The 20513-nt window shown below is 51.4% G+C and overlaps 1 protein-coding gene across 1 annotated transcript in view; it reads left to right on the top strand.

Annotated features, from left to right (window-relative positions):
• The first annotated feature begins 17371 nt into the window (after positions 1 to 17371).
• LOC119092247 (7,8-dihydro-8-oxoguanine triphosphatase) overlaps positions 17372 to 20513 on the top strand; it is a 3970-nt gene continuing 828 nt past the window's right edge. Inside the window, exons 1-3 of the mRNA XM_037215218.1 lie at positions 17372 to 17442; positions 19654 to 19811; positions 20397 to 20513. The exon at positions 20397 to 20513 is cut by the window's right edge and continues 29 nt beyond it. Coding sequence (XP_037071113.1) covers positions 17440 to 17442; positions 19654 to 19811; positions 20397 to 20513 — 278 coding nt within the window. The 5' untranslated portion in view covers positions 17372 to 17439. The remainder of the gene's footprint in view (positions 17443 to 19653; positions 19812 to 20396) is intronic.

Below are 20513 nucleotides of genomic sequence, written 5' to 3'. Positions count from 1 at the left end.
TTACCTGGCGTCCCTCACAGCCGCAGAATAACGGCCATCGCCGCCGCCTGCAGACGTCCGCCTGTGCCGCAGCTGCAGCTCTGCATTAGCCCGACCTGGCGCACCAAGTGCGGCGATGGCGGCGCGGCTGGAGCGCCTGGCGCCGGGCACGGCTGTAGGCGGCGCCGCGTCCTCCCGCCGCCGCCGCCCGGTCCGAGCTCGGCGCCGATCGAACGGCGCTGACGTCATGCGTCGGCGGCGCGGCCGCCGGTGCGCCGCCGACGGCCGCCGACGACCGCCCGCGCCGCCATTCATAAAACAGGTCCCGCCGGCGTGGCCGTCCGACGGCCGGGGACCAGTCAGGGCCACACAGTCCCGGGGCGTACAGGGGCCGGGGTCCGGCCAGGGTCACACAGCCCCGGGACTTATAGAGGCCGCGGTCCGGTCAGGCTCACACAGACCCTGGGACTCACAGAGGCCGCGGTCCGGTCAGCATCACACAGCCCTGGGACTTACGAGGCCACGGTCCGGTCAGGATCACACAGCCCTGGGACTCACAGAGGCCGCGGTCCGCTCAGGCTCACACAGCCCCTGGGACTCACAGAGGCCGCGGTCCGGTCAGGATCACACAGCCCTGGGACTCACAGAGGCCGCGGCCCGGTCAGGCTCACACAGCCCCGGGGCTTACAGAGGCCGCGGTCCGGTCAGGATCACACAGCCCTGGGACTTACAGAGGCCGCGGTCCTGTCAGGGTCACGCCATCTTGGGGCTTGCAACGGCCGGGCCGTCTGACGTTGGGTCTTCATGTCCCACCAGGGGGGGGGGCTCCACATGTTTGGGCCACGGTCCCCGGGGCGCGCGGGTATGCTCCTCTCCTCTGTCCAGCCAGAGGAGCTCCGGGTGTTGAGGGCTCGGGCGCGGGGACGCGCAGAGATGCCCGCCCCCCCCCCCCTCTCCCCCCCCCCCACCGTCCAGCCAGAGAGGCTCCGAGTGTCGCGAGCCGGGCCACCGGGGCGCGCAGAGACAGGATGTGTCTCGGAGCCAGCTACTCCCGCGAGGCATGTATCGGGGTAGTTGATCCATTTCGAGGGCACTGAGTGGGGCCCCAGGTATAGCAAGTAAGGCCAGGCGCAAACAGCCCGCTTCACTTGCTCTAAATCTCCGCTGATCGTGACGAGCGATCCTTTACTCACCGGCTCAAATTGCATATAATCCCAACTCGCGTGCTGCTTAAGGCCCGCTTTCGCAATCTTTTGCCTTTCGTACCGAGAAGCGTGGGCAGAATAGCCCATGGCCTTCACTCCTTAGCGATATCCGTAAACGTCGTTATCGTTTTTCAATATTTCTTTTTATCGCCGGCTGCGCTGGAATGAAAGTCACTGCTCCGCCATCAGAGCACTGAAGCGACCATTACTCATCAGATATGAGTGTCACCGGACGTTGTTTTCAACATCCCACAAAACCGGGACAAGGACAGATGCGGTATTCGGTCCGCATTCCACAGCCGGCCGACGACCACATTCCCGCAAAAGCCTCTTGTCGCCCGATGGAAGCCCGCCCAGTTTTTATCTTCGTTGCGAATTTATACGAATCGGAGGTAAATTGCCGGTTTCAAGCAGGCGCCGCGTACTTTCCACGCATGCGGCGACGGCGCGTGCGGAGCTTGGGCACCCCAATGGTGTCTGTAGCTGGGATTCCATCCTGCGGGAGCCGCCCAGCCAAATCCCGATGGTACTAAACCTTGATGCGTGACAGGCCGCGATCGAAGTTTCACAAGAAAACGAGAAGCAGTCCGAACCTCGGCGATCGCCTGACCGCAGCATCCGCAGCCCCATCCGGTTGAGGGCTCCCCTCAGCCCCGGTCCCGGACGGGGCGAGGCCCGCCCATAATCACGACTTAACGACTTAGCCGGCCATAGATTAGCCTACTGCTTAATGCACCGGACGGCGTTTGAAGGTTAAGCGCAGGGGCCTCCACCGGGACTGCAGGCAACCTGGCATCGCGCGCGTCTTTCGCTGCGACGGCGGCAGGCCGAGCGGACCCAGAGGAGGAGGCGCGTGCGGACCAGCGTGGACGTCTTCGGCAGCAGCGGCCGCAGACGACGGCGCCCCCTTCCGGTACCGGCCGAGGCGTCTGAGTCGGCTCAAGGCCAGCCGGGGCTGCCGGGCTTCCCACCGCAGGAGGAGCAGGGCTCACCGCTGCACGCGCCGCCAGCGCTCAGTCGTGCACTATGCGGACGCTGGGGAGGAGCGCGCTGCTGCTGCTGCTGGCGCTGGTCGCCTGGCCCCGGTCGGGCGGCGCCGAGCCTCAGCGGGCTCCGGTATTCGCCGAGGGGGGCTTTGCTGGGCCTGTTGTTCCGCAGCGCGGCTTCGGTGCGCCGCCACAGCTGGACGTGCTGGCCGTGCCGATCGTGACCCCGTGCCGCACTGCGGACGGCGGGCCAGGCCGCTGCGTCTCGGCGCTGACCGGCTTCTGTGAGGCCTATCCAAGCTTGACGACGCTGCTTGCCGCCCGGCCCATCCTCTGTGAGCAGCAGGGGGCCGACGTGGTCTTCTGCTGCCCAGAGCCAGTCCGCGCGCCTGTGCCGACGGCGGCCGGCGGCACCACGCCCAAGCTGACCAAGACGCAAACCAACGTGGTGACGATCACGGAGGTGGTGACAGTGCGGCCCGTGACCACCGTGGTACTGACGCAGTTTGTGACGGGGGAGGAGGCGGCCACGACGGTGGTGAAGCCCACCCGAGTGCTACCGGTGGGCCCGCCGCCGACCGTGGCCAAGCAGCTGACGCCGCCGGGGCCCCCACTGCCACCGAGACGCCCACCGCCGCCGCCGCCGCCGACCACCACTACAACCACAACCACAACCACCGAAAGGCCGACCACCACCACCACCGAGCAGCCAACAACTACCACCACCGAAGAACCAACTACCACAACTACAACTACTACCACCACCGAGGCGCCAACCACCACCACCACAACCAGCGCCCCCAGTGAGCGTCCGCCGAGCCGGCCCCAAGCGCCGGCGGCGGTCCGCTGCGCCACCGACGGCTCGTCGTGGGTGGCACTGGTGGGCAGCCGGCAGCGTTGGCTGTGTGCCGGCGCGCTGGTCGGGCCTCGGCTGGTGCTGACCTCCGGCCGCTGCGTGCTCCGCCGGCCCGTCAGCTCGCTGACCGTGCGGCTGGGCGAGCGTGACCTCAGCTCTACCGCCGACGGCGCACACGTGGACCTGGCCGTGCTCCGCGTCGTGCTGCACCCGCTGCAGGCCGGCGGGCGACACGACCTGGCGCTGCTGCTGCTGGAGAGGCTGCCGGCCGGCTTCCAGCCCGTCTGCCTGCGGCGCCCTGGCGCCGGCGGCGCGTTGGTGACTCTCGGCTGGGGCTTCAGCCCGCTGGCGGTCGGCGAGGCGGCGCAGTCAGCGGTGCTCACGCCGACCGCCGTGCGCGAGGTGAGCGCCGCCGACTGTGACGCCACCTACCAGCTCTTCCCCACGTACGAGCGCGAGTTCCCGCGCGGTGTGGGGGACACGGAGGTGTGCGTGGCGGCAGCGGGGGAGGACGCGCCCGACCGCCAGTGCCCGCAGGACCGCGGCGGCCCGCTGGTGACGGTGGACGCCGTCGGCCGGCCGCGCTTGGTCGGCCTGATGCGGGAGGCAGCCGGCTGCGGCTCGGACGTGCTACCCAGTGTCTACACCCGGCTGGAGCCGTACGAGTCCTGGCTGCGGCAGGTGGCCGCCCAGATCTCGTAGTCGGCCCTCGGCGGGAGGGCGGGGGTGGGGTGGGTGGCAGAGCCTCTGCCTAGGTCACCCCCGGCGACCGACGGCAGGGGGAGGAGAGTTTACGGGGCGCGAGCATCGAGGCTAACAGAATCTAACTCCGCACCGTCCATTCCAGAAGTGGGCAGCTGGTCACGTTATATGTGTGAAACACTATCTCTGCGGTACGTAACTAGCTCCAGTGTAGAAAATCAGCGAAGTCGCTCTTGACAAAGCACTGGCTAACATTTGCCTTTCACCTGTTATTCCTGGGAAAGTTTCCAGGAGCGAAGCAGTGATGTTGAGTTTGACAGAAGCAATGGACATTTGGTCAGACAAATAAACTTGAAACGACGGTAACAGACGGTAACAGGTAACAGGTATGCGGTAACAGGAGTCTGTCATGTGTGGAGTGCCAAGAATGATAGGGGGGGGGGGGGGTGCGACTGGTCTGGTGGCATCCTCGAATGTTTGGATTTTCAACGGCTGGTGCCGTGATTGTTCGCAGCCGTGCACATATCGTGCAACGCGGTGGACCGTCAGTGATAGCGCCTCCATGTCTCGCTAGGATGTTCTAACCAATGTCCGGTGAAGAATATATGATTTCAGACAACTGAAGTCAATTGTGTCTGCGTCGGGGCTCATGGAGTCATCTTCTGACATCGAGCCATCACTGACGTAAATTACCTTCCCTCGCGACTGGCAAGCCCGGAGGATGGAAAACGAGAAGGAAGTTTAAAAAATGAGAGAGAACTCAGAATTGTGAGGGCGGGCAGGGGCCTCACAATGGAAGAGGGACCGCACTTTTGTGCATTTGGATATACGAGCATCCAAACACTAAGCTTTTGCGTCCAGTTAAAGCATGTTAGGCTACACTGTCGACTGATATTGGACATTTTCCTAAGGGGAAGCCTTCCTAAGGGCTCTGTTGCCTGGTGAGATCACCAGGTAACAGAGCCCCTAAAAAAGCTAGCACCCTTTTCGTTTTGTACGTCCTTTTCATAAGTGAGCTGATGACTTTGATACTATATATATATGTATATAAAATAATTTGCTTTCGTCTGGTCATCTGTGTATCTTGTCACATATGTCAGAAACGAACAGCTGCGCGGAGTACTGGGGTGTGCCCAAACCATGCCCCGTTCCTCCGCCCCCCCCCCCCGCCCCCCACCTAGGCGGGGGCAGGTGGAGGGACGCCTAGACAGCGACCACAGCCGCCTGAAACATGCATGAACAACCGAGAGCAGTCTCTACACGGATCGCAGACGGCTTCGGCCCCGCCTCCCTTCAAAACGAAAAGCATGTGTATCATTGCCGTGGCGGCTGGGTGGAACTTGCTCTCTCCACATTTTCCACGGCACATCTGACCGGCAGTCCAGCCCGGCTGAATCGCCACCATTTACTCGGATCACGCCCTGGCGACATACTGGGTACAAGCACTGCCTTGCACCTGTGCTGCAAAGTTGACACAATTTGTTGTGCCTATTTTAGCGACGATTTGATGTCTACCGTTTCCCATGTTGTGTTGACGTGCCTTGAGACGATTAATGCATATCATTTACATGAGCCATATTGTGGCCAGCTGCTGTGCATGAGCGCTTTGTAAAGCTGCGGCTTAAGTCAGCTCCAATGTGCATGGCTGCATCCAGCCTTTTATGCATCATCTGACTCACGACATGTCATGAGTTGCAGGTGTTCCTGGTGATCTTTTGGGATAAGTTTTGATATTAAATGTCACCGCGATCTAGAGGAAGCTTTCAGAAATGCCAAAAATAAAGCATCCATTTAAGAACTGTGCTGCGTGTGTAGCGTTCCAGGAACGTTCACAAGCAGACGTAAAGCAGCCTGAGTATGTGCTGCTGCGATGTTATGCGCAGTTTTGCGGGGTTGTTTTCGCAATCCAGAACGCAGAACGCTAACTTAAGCGTGCCTTCAAGATTGTTGAATGATATATAGTGCAGCAGCGCGTCCCGTAAAAACAGCCTGCGTCACCCGTATCCAACAGGGGACGCGAGAAGCCGGTCGGATGACCGCCCGCACCGGACGCTTGGAGAGCGGGGGAGCGGACTGCTGGTGGTCTTCTTGTTTGTTGATGTTTATGACGTGCCAACTGCAATGGCGGTTCTGCGTCTGCAGGGCTGTTTGCACGTCTGACAGAAACATAGATTGGTGACATCGGGCGAAGAGATTGCGCATTCCGAAACAAACTTTTCGAGTTACATTTATAAGTGTTGGCGAGATACCCATTGACTCATTTGGTACCCTCTTTTTGGTGAGCACTATATTTACCTACGCCATTCTACTTGCACGAAGGTTTGGCCGCATCACTGGCTCAGGCGGGAGGGAGGTACAGCTTAGTGGTACTTTTCATTTAACACGCGCCCGGGTGGTCGGCAAGATACGCTTCACTCGGGTGGGGGTGGGGAGTCAATTTGGTCCCCTGAGATCTCGGGAACTAAGAGAGCCAGAGACACCAAATTTACAGGGTGTGTTGACCTGTGCGTGAACTCACTTGGGTCAAATTTTCAGGTTCCTAAGTTATGATCTTTGGGTCAAAAAAGGGTCAGACAAAGTCAAGTTCCAGGCTGGTCTCCAAAGTGCACCCAGAACCTAGATCACCGTTTCTAAGCAAAAGGTCACGTGCTCGCTCAAGGTCAGTGGCCTTGTCTGACCTTTTGAAGGTCAAGGTGACCAAAATCATACCAGATTGCTTTGAATTTTGACCCTTGTCTGCCCTTCAAAACTGGCATTACGTCAATGTAATTTGCTCATTTAACTGTTGCGTTGGCTAAGAATGCATCTCAGAGATGTATACCTTCGTCTAACATTCCGTTGTTGGATCAGATTAAAGGATTCCCTAGAAACTGCCTTCGTGGAGACCATGGCCTGACTTTGACTTGCCATAGATCAGCGGCCTTACAAGGTACATCTAAATGTTTGATGCCAAACGCTTCGTTATTCAATTGTCTACAACTATGCAAAATTTGACGCGGCTACGCTGCGCCGTAGGAGACCATTTCAGAAAAACCTTCGACGGGGGGGGGTTATGTTGACCCCTCCGCCCACCCGAGCGCGTGTTAAGCTCCTGACGTTACGGCGCAAGGCATGGCTCAGCAGTGATACGTTCACATTTTGGTGAGCTACCAAAATGTGAACAGAACAGCTTCCGCTTGGACATGCCCACAACCACCGCCATAGGAAGCTCCCGTGTGCTTGATTGGTTGTTTTGAAAGCTTTGTTTCGTTACCATTCTTATGGTCATTACTGGATGAATGATATCAATCACGTTTATGGCAAAAGCAGTCGCTTTAAGGTGGTGTTCAGGGGGACGCGTGAATGCCCTCTATTCCAGGCACCAGTGTGGTTTCTTATGTTGGACGATTTGTTACGCTCACGTTACTTTACGCTACGCATGTTACGCTACAGGATTTGCATCACGTTCGCACTTAATTGCCAGTCAGTTTGAGGGTTTTCTTAAACACTATACCCCGTGCAAAATATATCAGGCCAGGACTGCAAAGGTACGCAACCCAGTAATAATAAATAATGAGGGCGTCGCGCACGTGCACTTGCGACTGAGTCGCTATCCGCACGCCATCTATCTGAAGCAATGATATGGCGTCCTGCCACCAGGTCCATATTGCTGGGCATTCAGCAAACCAGCTCACGCATCAAAACCATACAGCGAAACCACGGCAAACCATAACGCAGCCTACAGTCTCTGGAGCGCGCAGGGATCCATCCATACAGACAAAAGCCGTAACTTATTTCCGGCATATTTGGACAGCAAGGCAAGGGAGGCTTGCAAAATGCTCTACACAGTAGGCTCGTTAAATGGGTTTGGGGGTGGGGGCTAAACAGTGAAGCATGACGAGCATATCTCCAAAGTGGAAACTTCCCAGATTTGGCCAATTCTCATCTCAGAGCTGAGAGGAGGGGGGGGGGGGAGCGCTGGAGCCCAAGTGCAGGGGGGGGGGGGGGGGGGGGGGCTGGAGCCCACTCAACTGAAAGGGAAACCACACTCCTGCTTCAGCTCTGACGCAGCTGCAGCTCCGGCTGTATCTGAGCTGCGCGTCACCGCGGCATAGACGCAGCTCCGGCGCAGCTGAACAGCTTCCGCTTGGACTAAGCTCCAGCACGGCTGCGCAGCTTGGAAGATCGAAGGCACCCCCTGCACAGTTGCGCAGCCTCAGTTCGGGAGCAGCTTCGGGACATGCCCACAGCCACGGTTCACACGCCGTCGCCCAGCTCCACCCGCTGCGGCCCTCGAACGAGACGCACTCCGGCTGGGCCGCTGCGGCTATGTCATCGCTCGGCGCGGGCCCCTGCCATAGCTGGTACGCCGACGACTGCTCCAGCGCCGGAGTGGATGAGAAGCGCGGCGGTGATGTACGCCTCAGGTGCGGCTAGGAGGGCAGCTCGCGCTGGACCGGCCGGCTAGTCACCGCCACGTGCTGAGGAAGCGCAGTGCGTAGCTTAGCTTTCAGCCGCGAGCTGGAGGCGGAGTACAAGACTATCAAGGCGACGAGCAGGATCATGGTACGGTACATATGTGGTACTTAGTATACATGATACGTAATATGCATGGCAATATATATATATATATATATATATATATATATATATATATATATATATATATATGTAATGATCGAACCAAACCCATGCGAAATTTCTCAATAGAAATTCGAAATTTCTCAAATCTCGAAATTTCTCAATTCTCTCAAATTTCCCCCGTCCGCCTGCCCTGTTGTCACGTTCCTGTGTCAAGGGAAGGTTTGCTGGCAACACGCCAAATGGGGTTTAACAGGCCTTTGCGGTCGTTTCAGAGCATACTGCGCGACACGCAAAATCCTCCACAGTTATGTCTGGTGTTAAGATCTGGAGAAATCCTGAACTTGTGGGGAAAATGATCCGATGGGTGCCTCCACTGACCCTGGAAGATGGGATGAGGAAACACGCAACAAGCTTCGCTTAAAAAGCGCTTAACACAAAAACATTCATGCACAGCATTCAAGCTTTTTAGTCTGGGAGGGGCGGATCGGCGGTCGAGAATTCCGAGGAACACAGGGGCAACGAAAGTGGGGCCGCCCATAGTCCACATATCCTTTTAGCACCGTAGATGCCTCCTGACAAATGGCGTGCCCCCTCCTTTCTTAAACAGCAGGGTATCGTTCCATCCTACCAGGAACAAAAATTATGTAACAACTTTGATTATTAGTATGCAGCACTTAACGATAACGAGATACATGGTCTTCATCATTTACAATGAGAGAAAACACATAAGTATTTGACCCAAGTTAATGCACTTGGAAGTTTTTTGTCTTTCAATTCGCGAAACACGGCACATGTGCACATATTCAATACGGGGATCACACTATAGATCGTCACGCAAGATTACTGCCTTGAGGTCAGGAGGAGCATGAATCCAAACAGATGGCCGACGGAAATGGTGGTAGTTACCGGCATTGCTAAAACGCGCACGGACGTAAAATTGACGGACATATATAATTATGTTGATTGTAAGTTGATGCAGCTAACGGATACCAAACAGGACCATTAAGTAATTGAGGTCGTGGAGGTTGAATGGTGGATGGGAGAGCCAGGTCGCGGGCAGTTATTTCCACCTGTCTGAACGCCACACATAGTAGAATGGGGTCTCCTTTATTAGGCTGAGTGTCTGAAATGCTAGGATCTAACCACACTCTGGTTAATGCGGACCAAGACCGGCGCAGCCAACTTTGGTTTGCACAAACTCTTTTTACGTTATGGTTACTCGACAAAGCAAATAGGTATCAATCTAACATGCACGAGAACTGAAACTAAGCAGCGATGAAACACATGCATTCCCGCACAGGTCACTTTAGGGGGGAAACGCTTTTGTTTCATCATCAGGGAGTAAAACATGCGATTCTGTCACCGACGACACTTGAAACTGCCTTGATATTCGCCTGGAGTCACGTGTTTCAGAAACCGTTGCAATATAACTGAGAGCGATAAACCACACAAAGCAAATATAAATGTAGTACAATCAGTCATGAATATCATAAATATTTTCATTTCGGAAATTTTATTTGCACTTAAGTATCATTTGTTGACCATGCCTGAAGTACCGGCGATGGGGGTGCGGGTCTTATTTCATGAGTGACCGGCGCAGCGGCCTTAAGGCTAGTGAGCACGTCGGTTTGGTTCGAGCCTTAGACGTTGCATGCACGAAGCAAGGCGAGAACATGTTTGGTCAGAGGTCGTATCACAACTATAACTGCACTATCTCAAGACATGCCAGTGTCGAGGAAAGAGATCTGGCAGGGTTTAATCCATTTGTGAAAAAATATTTCGCCGCCAGCAGTTGTATGATTGTTTCCTATCAGTTGTACATCCTCTCTTTGTTTGTTGTTACAGCCTGCGTTGCCTTAAGTTCAGAGTGGTTTTGCTGCTTACTATCACAGTTATTTTCTTATGCCTTAGCGTCCAAAATAAAACCTAATAAGCTTCCCTGATTACTAAAATTTACATTTTTAGCAGTTACAATAGGTACCTAGGAATTATTTATTCACCATTCAGAACCACCAGCCAGAAATCCGACACTGGATAAGCTATTTCATGGCACGGATTAAATAGATAGTGGATCAATATCCGCGTAGCAGCCTTTGTTGATTATTTCGGATCTCGGGCACCGCAACCTTTTTGTTGTATTACGCTTCAGTTTAATGTTTAGCACAAGTTTGATTTCAGCGTCGTTCGTGGAAGAGAATCGCGAATCGTAATTTACTCGTAAAAAATAGAGCAGGGCGTGAGATACTTTTGGATTAACCCACACTGTGCCATTACAATGTTCTGCACCTAAACAGAACGTAGGGCGCCTGTAACTCATTGCAGTGGTGGTCAGTCGATCACTGCAGCGCCACTGTTTCGGTCACTGGAAGTGTGAAATGTCCGGCACAAAGGGAGTCGCGTGTTCGAGATAGGGGCGGCCGTTGACCACGGGAAGGGCCGCATATCCGGTATTGGACCGGCCGCGTGTCTGGCACTGGAGTGGGCGCACATTCGGCACTGGAGCGGCCGCGTATCCGGCACAGGAGAGGCCATGAGTCCGGCACAGGAGCTGCCGTCCAGCACTAGGGCGGTCGTGTTTCCGGCACGAGATAGACCGTCCGACACTGGACTGGGTGCACGTTCGGCCGCTCCACGCCGCATGTCCGGCACAGGAGAGGCCGCGAGTCCAACGCAGGAGCTGCCGTCCAGCACTAGGGCGCTCGTGTTTACGGCACGAGAGAGACCGTCTGACACCGGAGTGAGCGCACGTTCAGCCGCTCCAGGCTGCGTGTCTGGCACAGGAGAGGCCGCAAGTCCGACGCAGGTCTGGGAAGCGGTGGCGCCGGGCTGCGGAGCGTTTAACTCTCGCTTTGATCCGCCGATTTTCATGCCGCAAGCTGATGGGGCGGAGGGGAGAGGTGTCGATGCGACTTATCTGGAGCTCCCAATTAAAGAAAGATAGAGTCACTCGAAAAAAAGACAGTGGATGGGTGACAACAGTATCGTACGAATGGAAATAAGTGTCACGTTACTATATCAATAACTGACCCGACTAGACCGCGTCAAACGTCAAATTTTCCAGAGAATCCAACTGTTCAACTTAACACGCCCTAATGTACGAGATCTTGGTCCGCAGCGACACGGATGTTAACAGGCGTGTTTCTACGCAAGTTTATGATGCAGGGATCAGCAAATGTGACGGTGTCGGAGCGTCGCGCGCGGTCCGCGAAATGGTCGGTTACCGCCCGGCGCCGGTGCCAGCGCGCATCGTCGTACAGTGTTCCTTAACACGCGCCCGGGTGGCTAGCTAGATACCCTTCTCTCGTGTGGGGTAAATTTGTCCCCCAGAGATCTCAGGAACTGAGAGAGCTAGAGACACCAAATTTACAGGGTGCATTGACCTGTACCTAAACTCACTTAGGTCTAAGTTTGAGTTTCCTAGGTTGTGACCTTCGCGTCAAATAAGGTCAAACAAGGTCAATATCCAGGTTGGTCTGCAAAGTGCCCCTGAACCTAGATCACTGTTCTAAGCAAAAGTTGATGCGATTATTTAAGGTCAGTGACCTTGTTTGACCTTTTGAAGGTCATGGTGAGCAAAAGCATACAAGACTGCTTTGATGTTTGCATTTGAACAAGCGACAAAGATTACACTGAGCAGTGTGTTCCTAAAAACAACGTGTCGATCTGGGTCATTTTAGGTCCGTGACTTATTCTAACCTTTGAGAAGTGCATGGAAGATATATAATGTGGTTCCTGTTACCAATAAATTTGAAATGAGCACCAGATACCGCTCATACAGTACTATACTATACAGTAAGCCCAACAGTGATAAAACAGATTGGTTTTGACCTTGGTCTGTCCTTCAAAACTGTCAATAGGTCAATGTAACTTGCTCATTTAAATGTTGCGTTGACTGAAAAAATATCTCAGATATGTATGGTCTCGTCTAACACTCCGTTGTTGCATCAGACTGAACAACTAGAAATTTACTTCGCAGAATACATGATTTGACTTTGACCTGCGGTAGGTCAGCAACCTTGCAAGGTCATCTGAATTTTAAAACCAAAAGATCCGCTATTTAATTTCGTACAGCTGTGCCAAATTTGGGGTGGCTGCGCCCCGCCATTTGGAAACCATTTTGGAAAAACATTCGGAGGGTTAATTTGACTTCGCAGAATGCATGACGTCATTGAATGACAAATGTACAACCTGGCTCTGCACTATGGACTAGGTCACGCAGGTTTCAGTCATGTGAACGAAGCTACTGTGTGCCTGGCCAACGAAGTGGGGATTTTTGACCAGGCCATCAATCCCGTTAGCTTGACCAGGGCGTATACGGCATCAGGTGCAACACTGTTGATCTGGCCCATGCTAGAGTCGTGTCGTCTTGTAAGCCGACATGACCAGGGTCGTACGGCGACGAACCGCGCCCAAATGCTGCGCCCGATGCCTGACCCTGACCAACTGGGCTCATCGCTGTCTCTCGGCAGTGGATAGATTAAATTTAAAGACTTCGACATATGGATGTCGATCTTTTGTCTGGACATAAAATCAGACTAGCTTATAACAAGAGCTGATCAATTATCTTAGGAACCTTGATTTGAAATTGCAGCCATTTGTATTGATGTTGGATGGGCAAGGCGCTCGCACCAATCGAAAGCTTTTAAATGCTAGTGTGGGCCAAACTGACGCTCGACTGGGGTCAGTTTGGCCCAACCTGAAGTTTTTTTTCTGAATGGTCTCTGAACGGCGCAATGTAGCCACGCCAACTTTTGCAAAGCTGTAGACAGTTGAAAAGCGGATTGTTCGCTATCACAAATTTAGAGGTACCTTATAAGGTCGTTGATCTACGGCAGGTCAAAGTCAGACCATGGATTCGGCGAAGTCAATATCCAGGGAATCGTCCAATCTGATGCAACAACTGAGTGATAGACGAAGCCATACATCTCTGAATTACTTTCCTAGGCAACACAGCAATTGAATGACCAAATTCCGTTGACCTGGTGTCAGGTATGAAGGTCGGATCAAGGTCAAGCCAACCTATTTCATTTCTTTAGGGCTTGCTGTAGGGGGCAGTTTCTGGTGTTCATTTCGAATCTATTGATAACAGGAACCGTATTTGACATCTTACATGGACCTCATATATAGTCCAGAATAGGTAATTTACCCAAATTCACCTAGGGGAAAATTTGGTCTTTGGGAACGCTCTTCCTAGTTTAATCTTTGTCGCTTATTCAACTGCAAAACTCAAAGCAGTCTTGTATGATTTTGGTCACCATGACCTTCGAAAGATCAAACAGGGTCACTGACCTTAAATGATAATGTGAACTCTTGCTTAGGACAGGTATCGAGGTTCTGGGAACACTTTGGAGACCAACTTGGAGTTTGACCTTCGGCCTTATTTGACCTGAATGTCATGACCTAGGAACCTCAAACTTTGACCTACGTATTCGTACGTATATTTTGTATGTACGCATATTTTGACCTACCTACGTTCACGTATTAGCCAACACACACTGTGAATTTGGTGTTTCTAGCTCTTTAGTTCCTAAGATTTCAGGGGGCCAAATTGAGCCCCTCTTACCTGAGCGAAGGGTATCCAACCGGCCACCCGGGCGCGTGTTAGACAGATATTCTCAGCCCTTGCTGACATGTGTGTCACCCATCAACAACGCTATCTTGGAACCAATTCAGCAAAGTATAATGTTCATAAAGCGTACTGAGGCTTTATTAATCATCATCATGATGTAGTGTTAAGTGAAGTGGCGATCAACACCCACAATAACAGCTTAAAAGGAATGTTTCACATTTAAAGATATTGATGTCGCCATCAGACACGATGAAACAAGCTCACCTATAACCATTGGTTTTAATTAGAAAAAGCTTCTCTAGACACCAATTTTTTCTGTTTAGTAGATATGTGTAAATTCTACTGTTCCTGTGTCTGGCCTCCGGCTCACTCGTACACACGGTACTTTCGAAGTCACTCTTGTATTTGCCGCTCGCCACAGGCACCCACACAGTCCGTCCCACCGGCGCGTCCGTCCCCGCGCCGGCGGCTCTCGAGGTCTTCCTCTTGTAACCCCCTCTCCTGGCCCCGCGGCCGCGTCTCTCGCACGGGACGCCTGGGACAGGAGAAGGGGAACGCAGGCGCCTGTAAACCGCGCTCGTCAAACTACGCAATCATTTACTGGCTAGCACATAGGTGTTCCCCAACACCTTATACTAGGCACCCTTCATAAAAGAAGAATGCCCTCATAGCTGAGTTATTCATTAATGACATAATAAAGAAATCCATGACATCATGGGCACATATTTCACAAACCTGACTTAACGTGCACAGTAAGAAAGGCGCTTAAGCGATATCCGTCAAATCATTGCAACTAACCTAGGCAACATATTAACACGAACCATACAAAGACACCATGAATCATTGTAATGCACCCAGCTGTCGCAGTCACGTGCTAAATCGATCTGGATAACGCCTGACTCAAGCGCTCCGCTGTTCGCAATGACCATTCGAAGACGGTTGCCCTACAGACACTGGGATCCGAGACCTGGGCGCATTCGAATGGGGACTCGGACTTGGTAGTGAGTCACTGTTTCGGGCCAGGTTACGGAGGGACAGTGGCGACGTGGGCCGCGTGTACGTGACCTGCGAGCCGGGATATGGCACAGGGTCTGCACCGCTGTTGTTGCCGGCTCGTTAGGCGGTTCAGCCGCGGGCTGGGATGACGTGGGATTCGCAGCCTCGGCCTCTGCCGGCTGATTTCCAGCCGCGGCTTGGCCTGCAGCAAGATTTGCGGCCACAGCCTCCTCAGGTGGACACCCAGCCCCGGCAGTCCCCTGCGTCACGGGCAGGCACAAAAAATGCTCCTCGATACCTCATTGTGAGATCATGTCATCGTGCCTCGCATAGCTTTAACTGAGGACCAGTTGACGGCCGGTCATATCTGGAAATCGTGCTCACGAACGCCATATGTGAAAGAATCGCCCATTACATTTTCTCGAACTTGCTCGCACCATGGCTTATGAAGCGACCGAATTTGAATGGCACCATTTTGTCATGCATGCTAGGTGACCTTAAAATGCTCTTCCTGAAACACTCTCCACATTTTCCCGGGCACGTAGCTCGGAAATTAGAGAGGTTTAGGTCTTAAGAAGGGCGGGACTGTGAACTGCGCCAAATGGTCTTCAAAATGGATATTTCAGTTCAAAATCTCATATAACTGTGAAACACCCCCTCTAGCCCTCGCCCTGATAAGGGGATGCCCACAGCGTCCCAGCTTCTGACGATACCACTCCTGTATGCCATGCAATCGCGTTTTTTTTTAGGTGGCCTCTGAGGCATCTATTGCGCATGTTTTGACACGAAACACGTATCACCAGCATTCTTGGATACTGAGAAGTGCTGCTTTCAGGAACACAGCACGGTAATCAACGGACGGCGCGGGCAACGGACCGACATTGTTCATCAACGGCGCTCTACGTGATGAATTTGTGATCAGAACAGATGAAAACGCGTGAAGCTGAGAAATATTTGAATTTCAGGAAATTTGACTCTTGAGCTATCTTTGTTATAGAAATGCAGATAAATATAGATAAATATAAATAAATAAAATACAGATACAGAAATACAGATAAATATAGAAATACAAATAAAACTGCACACTATTGACTAATAATTAAACAAACAACAACAAAAACCATGCTAATGCAGATTTCGTGGTACTAATGAGTATGGTCTCGTAGATATAAACACGTGAAGCTGAGAAATATTCGAATTTCAGGAAATTTGACTCTTGAGCTATCTTTGTTATAGAAATATAAAACTTTTTACCAATTGCGAGATCTAGTTGAGACCGAGCTATTGCTTGCTTTTCGCGAGGCTTTACCTTTCTTAATGTCGAAACGCCATAGGAAAAGGTACGCATCGATTTACCCCACCTCCCTTTCGCCTCCTATCAGTCGGCGTTATGAAAATACAATGGATCAGGGCAGGGGTTAATCAATGAACCATGAAAAAACATCACGTGTGGCATGGTCATCATGCAGTGAGAATTTTCACTGATATGTACCTCCTGACATTACCCTGACATAAAAACGAAAATGCATAAAAGAAACTCAGCGAAGAGTATTTTATGAAATTGCAGGTATCTTTACTTGCTTGCACTTAAAGTACTTGCATGCACGTCAAGCCTTACTACGTGACAACCGGGCCTTTGAAATATTATGTAATCCCCATGGTATTCATAGGCAAAAACTGTCTACCTACCAAATTTTCCAAAGTTACAATGACCATGAGCTGGATGGTTAATGGATGTGATCGGTAAAACAGCATGATACACCTTGGAGGGGTCCCGGATGGCACCAGACACAATAACAATTTGGACACCCTCAGCAACAGTTTTGGCTATGGGTCAATACTTCGGAGCATAAATGTCAAACGCAGAAACAGCTTATCACGTGCAGTGCCACAACATCTAAGGAAACATTGCGCGCTGCACTGCCTCCAGCACCCGTCACATTCCTCTTCTATTTTGCGTAGTCATCGTCGCTGTACACTTAGCTCTCCTCGGTTGTTTGGATGTCCATCTGCTTGCTCGTGCAATAACTATAGCATGCGATTTCTCCTTGACGCTTGCAAGTAGTCTATATGCCAAAGGCCGGCACTGTGTGTGTTGCATCTGCAGCCCGCGACTCTGCATGCCTTGTTTTCAGCAGTGCAGCTGCAGGAAACCACATCCAGGAACAATTCGAGAGTAATTTCTGCTGTTTAGACAGCTAGCATGATGGTGGAGACTTCCACGATCCAACTGGGCCCTGGCTCCTGGCTCCCGGCTCCCTGAGTGAATCCTGGTTATATCCCCTCTTGATCCTACATATCTTCAAACGCGGAGCGTTCCTATGAGTTGTATGACTCTTGGATAGTCTTCCATACCATCACCACATCGTCAGTTCGTTATTACTAACCGATCAGTGTAATTTTAACACAAATTAACTCCGTGGTTCTCCTAGATCAGTTTGTCCGCGGGCAATGCCCTTGTTTTAGTCGTAATGAGGCACGCGCCAAATTGGGATTTCGGTGTGGGTGTTGATTTCTCCGACCTCCGTCTCTCAAAGCGTAGATTAGGAAGGCATTACGTTTCTCTGATTGACTGTTCTTTTAATGGTGAGCGTATTGAGAAATATCTACCATTCTTGCGGATGTCACATGTGAAGTGCTTATCCTGTGGCTGAAGCAAACACGGCCAACGGGTCGGGGATTAATGCCATACCCTCTTGAGCCAGGAGGATTGTGCTATATCCTTAACTTTTGTCAGGGACTCGTTCGCAAGTCGTAGGAGGTGGGACAAATTTTGACTTCCTCTTAAGGAATGCTGTGGTCGCTTTCCTGGAGCTGTTCCCCTTGATCTAGGCTGATAGTTTGGAGTGGAGTTAATGCTGGCCACATTAATAAATAGCTGTCATTGCTTCCTGCAAAAATTACAAAAGTACAAAATGCACTTGAACAGCAGCACAGACACCACAAGATTGGTGCAGTGCATATTATGCTTGGATTGGCCCTGGAGGGAGTGTTGTGCCTTGAAATTTTGTGTGGCTCAAATTTCAGCTCATATAGACCAGATGTAAAGCAGGTGATGTAAAGAAGTGAACATAAATACTTACAAGGGGTGAAATATTCATAAGGCACTGTAATAACTGAGTAGTGAGTTCTGAGATGGACTTAACTGATACTTTTGAGAAGTTATAGTTGTTGGGACATAACAGACAGATGTCAGTGTCAATGAAAACAAAAATATTGGTACATGGTGCCCGGCCATGAAGCTGTCTAACTGCAAGATGGGAGAAGTAGATATTAAAACTGTTCTGTATCACACCCATGGTATGTGGACATGCACAAATGTTGCTGGTTTTGGAATATCCCATTGCCGCATATTTGGAAAAAGTGGATTTTGACTTACAGCGAAGTTCTTGGATTGGGCTTTTAGAGAATGGTGGAAACATGATTCAAATTTACCTTTGGTATATTTGTGTAATTAATCTATGAATATGCATCTAAGTGGAACATCAGATGAAATTCAAAATGGTACACAGATCTTTGCAACTCAAGGGGATAAGATGGTACATCTACTTATATAGGAAGTAGATGAAGTTCAAAATGGTATGCAGATAATTCAAGGGGTTAACTCAAGGGAATAAGATGGTGCAAGTACTTATATAGGAAGATGATATGAACACACCATGTATTATGAGTGTTGCCCAACTTTTATGATCTAAAAAGATCAGACCTAGATGTCATTATTTACAGTAAATTAGCAACAGATCAGTTAGTAGACAAAAGAAAAGAAAATGCTTGAAATGTTTTGGGCTAATATGAATGTGCTATATGCATGTAGCAGGATCATTTTAAAAAGCTTTGGATGCTTCAGGCCACTTGTTGCTTACTGTGTCCAGGATTGGGGTCAAATTTATGGAGAGGAGTGTTACCTGTTGGCTAGGTGTGATTTAAGTCTGTGTTAGCTATGCAAATTGATAGACATGTACACTCAATTTAATTGAGTGTAGGACTTAAGTGCACTGCTATTTTGGGCAACAGTGTAGAAGGTAATCTGAACAATTTGCCTGATGGAATTTGTGATATTAGCTTGTTCAGTCTTTTAGAGAAAGTGTAGGCAAGTATGTCATAGGGAATTATTTTTGAACATTCCGGGATGCATTCAAACAAACTGGGCATGTTTCAAAATTTTGGCATTTGTGAGGGAGCCATGACAGATTTATGTACTTCTGTTACAATAGTGAATACTAGCAGTGACAGTGCAGCATAGGAGTGCACCTGTGGCTCATTTTTGCACTCACACTGCATGTCTTGATGTTTTTAGAAGAAAGAGACAGAGATTTGATATATGAGCCAGTAGAAGACATTTTACACAGTTTAAGCCGTACGAGTACTAAAGCACTGCATCATGAATGGCAGCAAATCATGACAAACATGGATATTTGTCATGTGTTACATGCTGTTGGTCAGCTTTGTAGTCATGTACTAGCCATTATAGCTGGTCATGTGTAGCCTTGTGATAATAATTATTTTTCATTGGTTTTGTGTAAAGGTATGTCTGTAAATGGTGGCAAACATATTAGTATGCAACATCCTAGGATGTGTATGAATAGTGCGTGCGTGCGTGCGTGCGTGCGTGTGTGTGTGTATGTGTGTGTGTGTGTGTGTGTATGGACATGTATGCATACATAAACACGCCTGTTTATCACATAGCATGCATGTATAGGATCACATTACTGCACTCGAGCTCAGATAGTAACTAACTTGGGTACGAACAATACCGCACCAATTGTGACCTTGCTGCCATCCGGGGTGGCCGGTCAGTCGCTGCGCAGTAAGCTGCTGACGCTGGTGCTGGTGCGGGACGTGACCCGTTCCCGAGTCCTGCTCGGCCTGAAGAAGCGTGGCTTTGGCGCCGGCAAGTGGAATGGGTTCGGCGGCAAGGTGGAGCCAGGCGAGACAGTGGAGGAGGGCGCCAGACGGTGAGGGCCTGCGCCACTGCCATGCCGTCGCGTACCGCTGCTGCGATTGGGTCCCTCACGCAGGGCCAGGTGGAGCGGAGTGAGATGGTGGTGGGGGCTGATGTCAACACGCCGTGCCTTGGCCGTACAGCGGCGTGCCGCAGATGCTACTTTGCGCTGGATGACTGCTGGCTCCGGGTTATCTAGTTTCCACGGACGAAGGCAGCCTGTCTTTTTGATAAGATGGTTCAGTGCAGGGAAAATATTATGCAGGACTTTGTTGCATTTCTTGATGCGTATGGTACACTCTGGTATGTCGGGCACTTCTCCGGCACGTAAATGCGCGGCTGTAACACGGATTATACGGAAGATGAGTTTCTTCAGGCCGTATTTCGCGTGCCCTTTCTGTTCGTTTTATATGCTGCTTCTTATAATCATCATTCTCTTCGTTCTTAGGGAAAATATTTTGAAAGCATTTTTATGGGCCCTACCCATTGGTTCCTCTAATATGCTGTTCTTTTCGTGAACAGTCAGATACAAGTGGTCTGCCGCGACGGGCTCAGTTGAGCACAATTTACGAGCTGACCTCTCATCGGTCCGGGATAGGGAGCTGCTGGAGGAGAGCGGCCTGTGCGCTCAGGAGCTGCTGCCGGCCGGACGCATCGAGTTCGAGTTCGAGGGCGACCCCTGCCTGCTGGATGTCCACGTGTTCACCGTGGAGAA

Source organism: Pollicipes pollicipes, unplaced genomic scaffold (assembly GCF_011947565.3).
Source record: "Pollicipes pollicipes isolate AB1234 unplaced genomic scaffold, Ppol_2.1 Scaffold_3447;HRSCAF=4054_pilon_pilon_pilon, whole genome shotgun sequence".
Lineage (NCBI taxonomy): Eukaryota > Metazoa > Arthropoda > Thecostraca > Pollicipedomorpha > Pollicipedidae > Pollicipes > Pollicipes pollicipes.
Note: the sequence above shows the minus strand (reverse complement) of the source record. Positions and strands in the feature narration are given on the sequence as shown.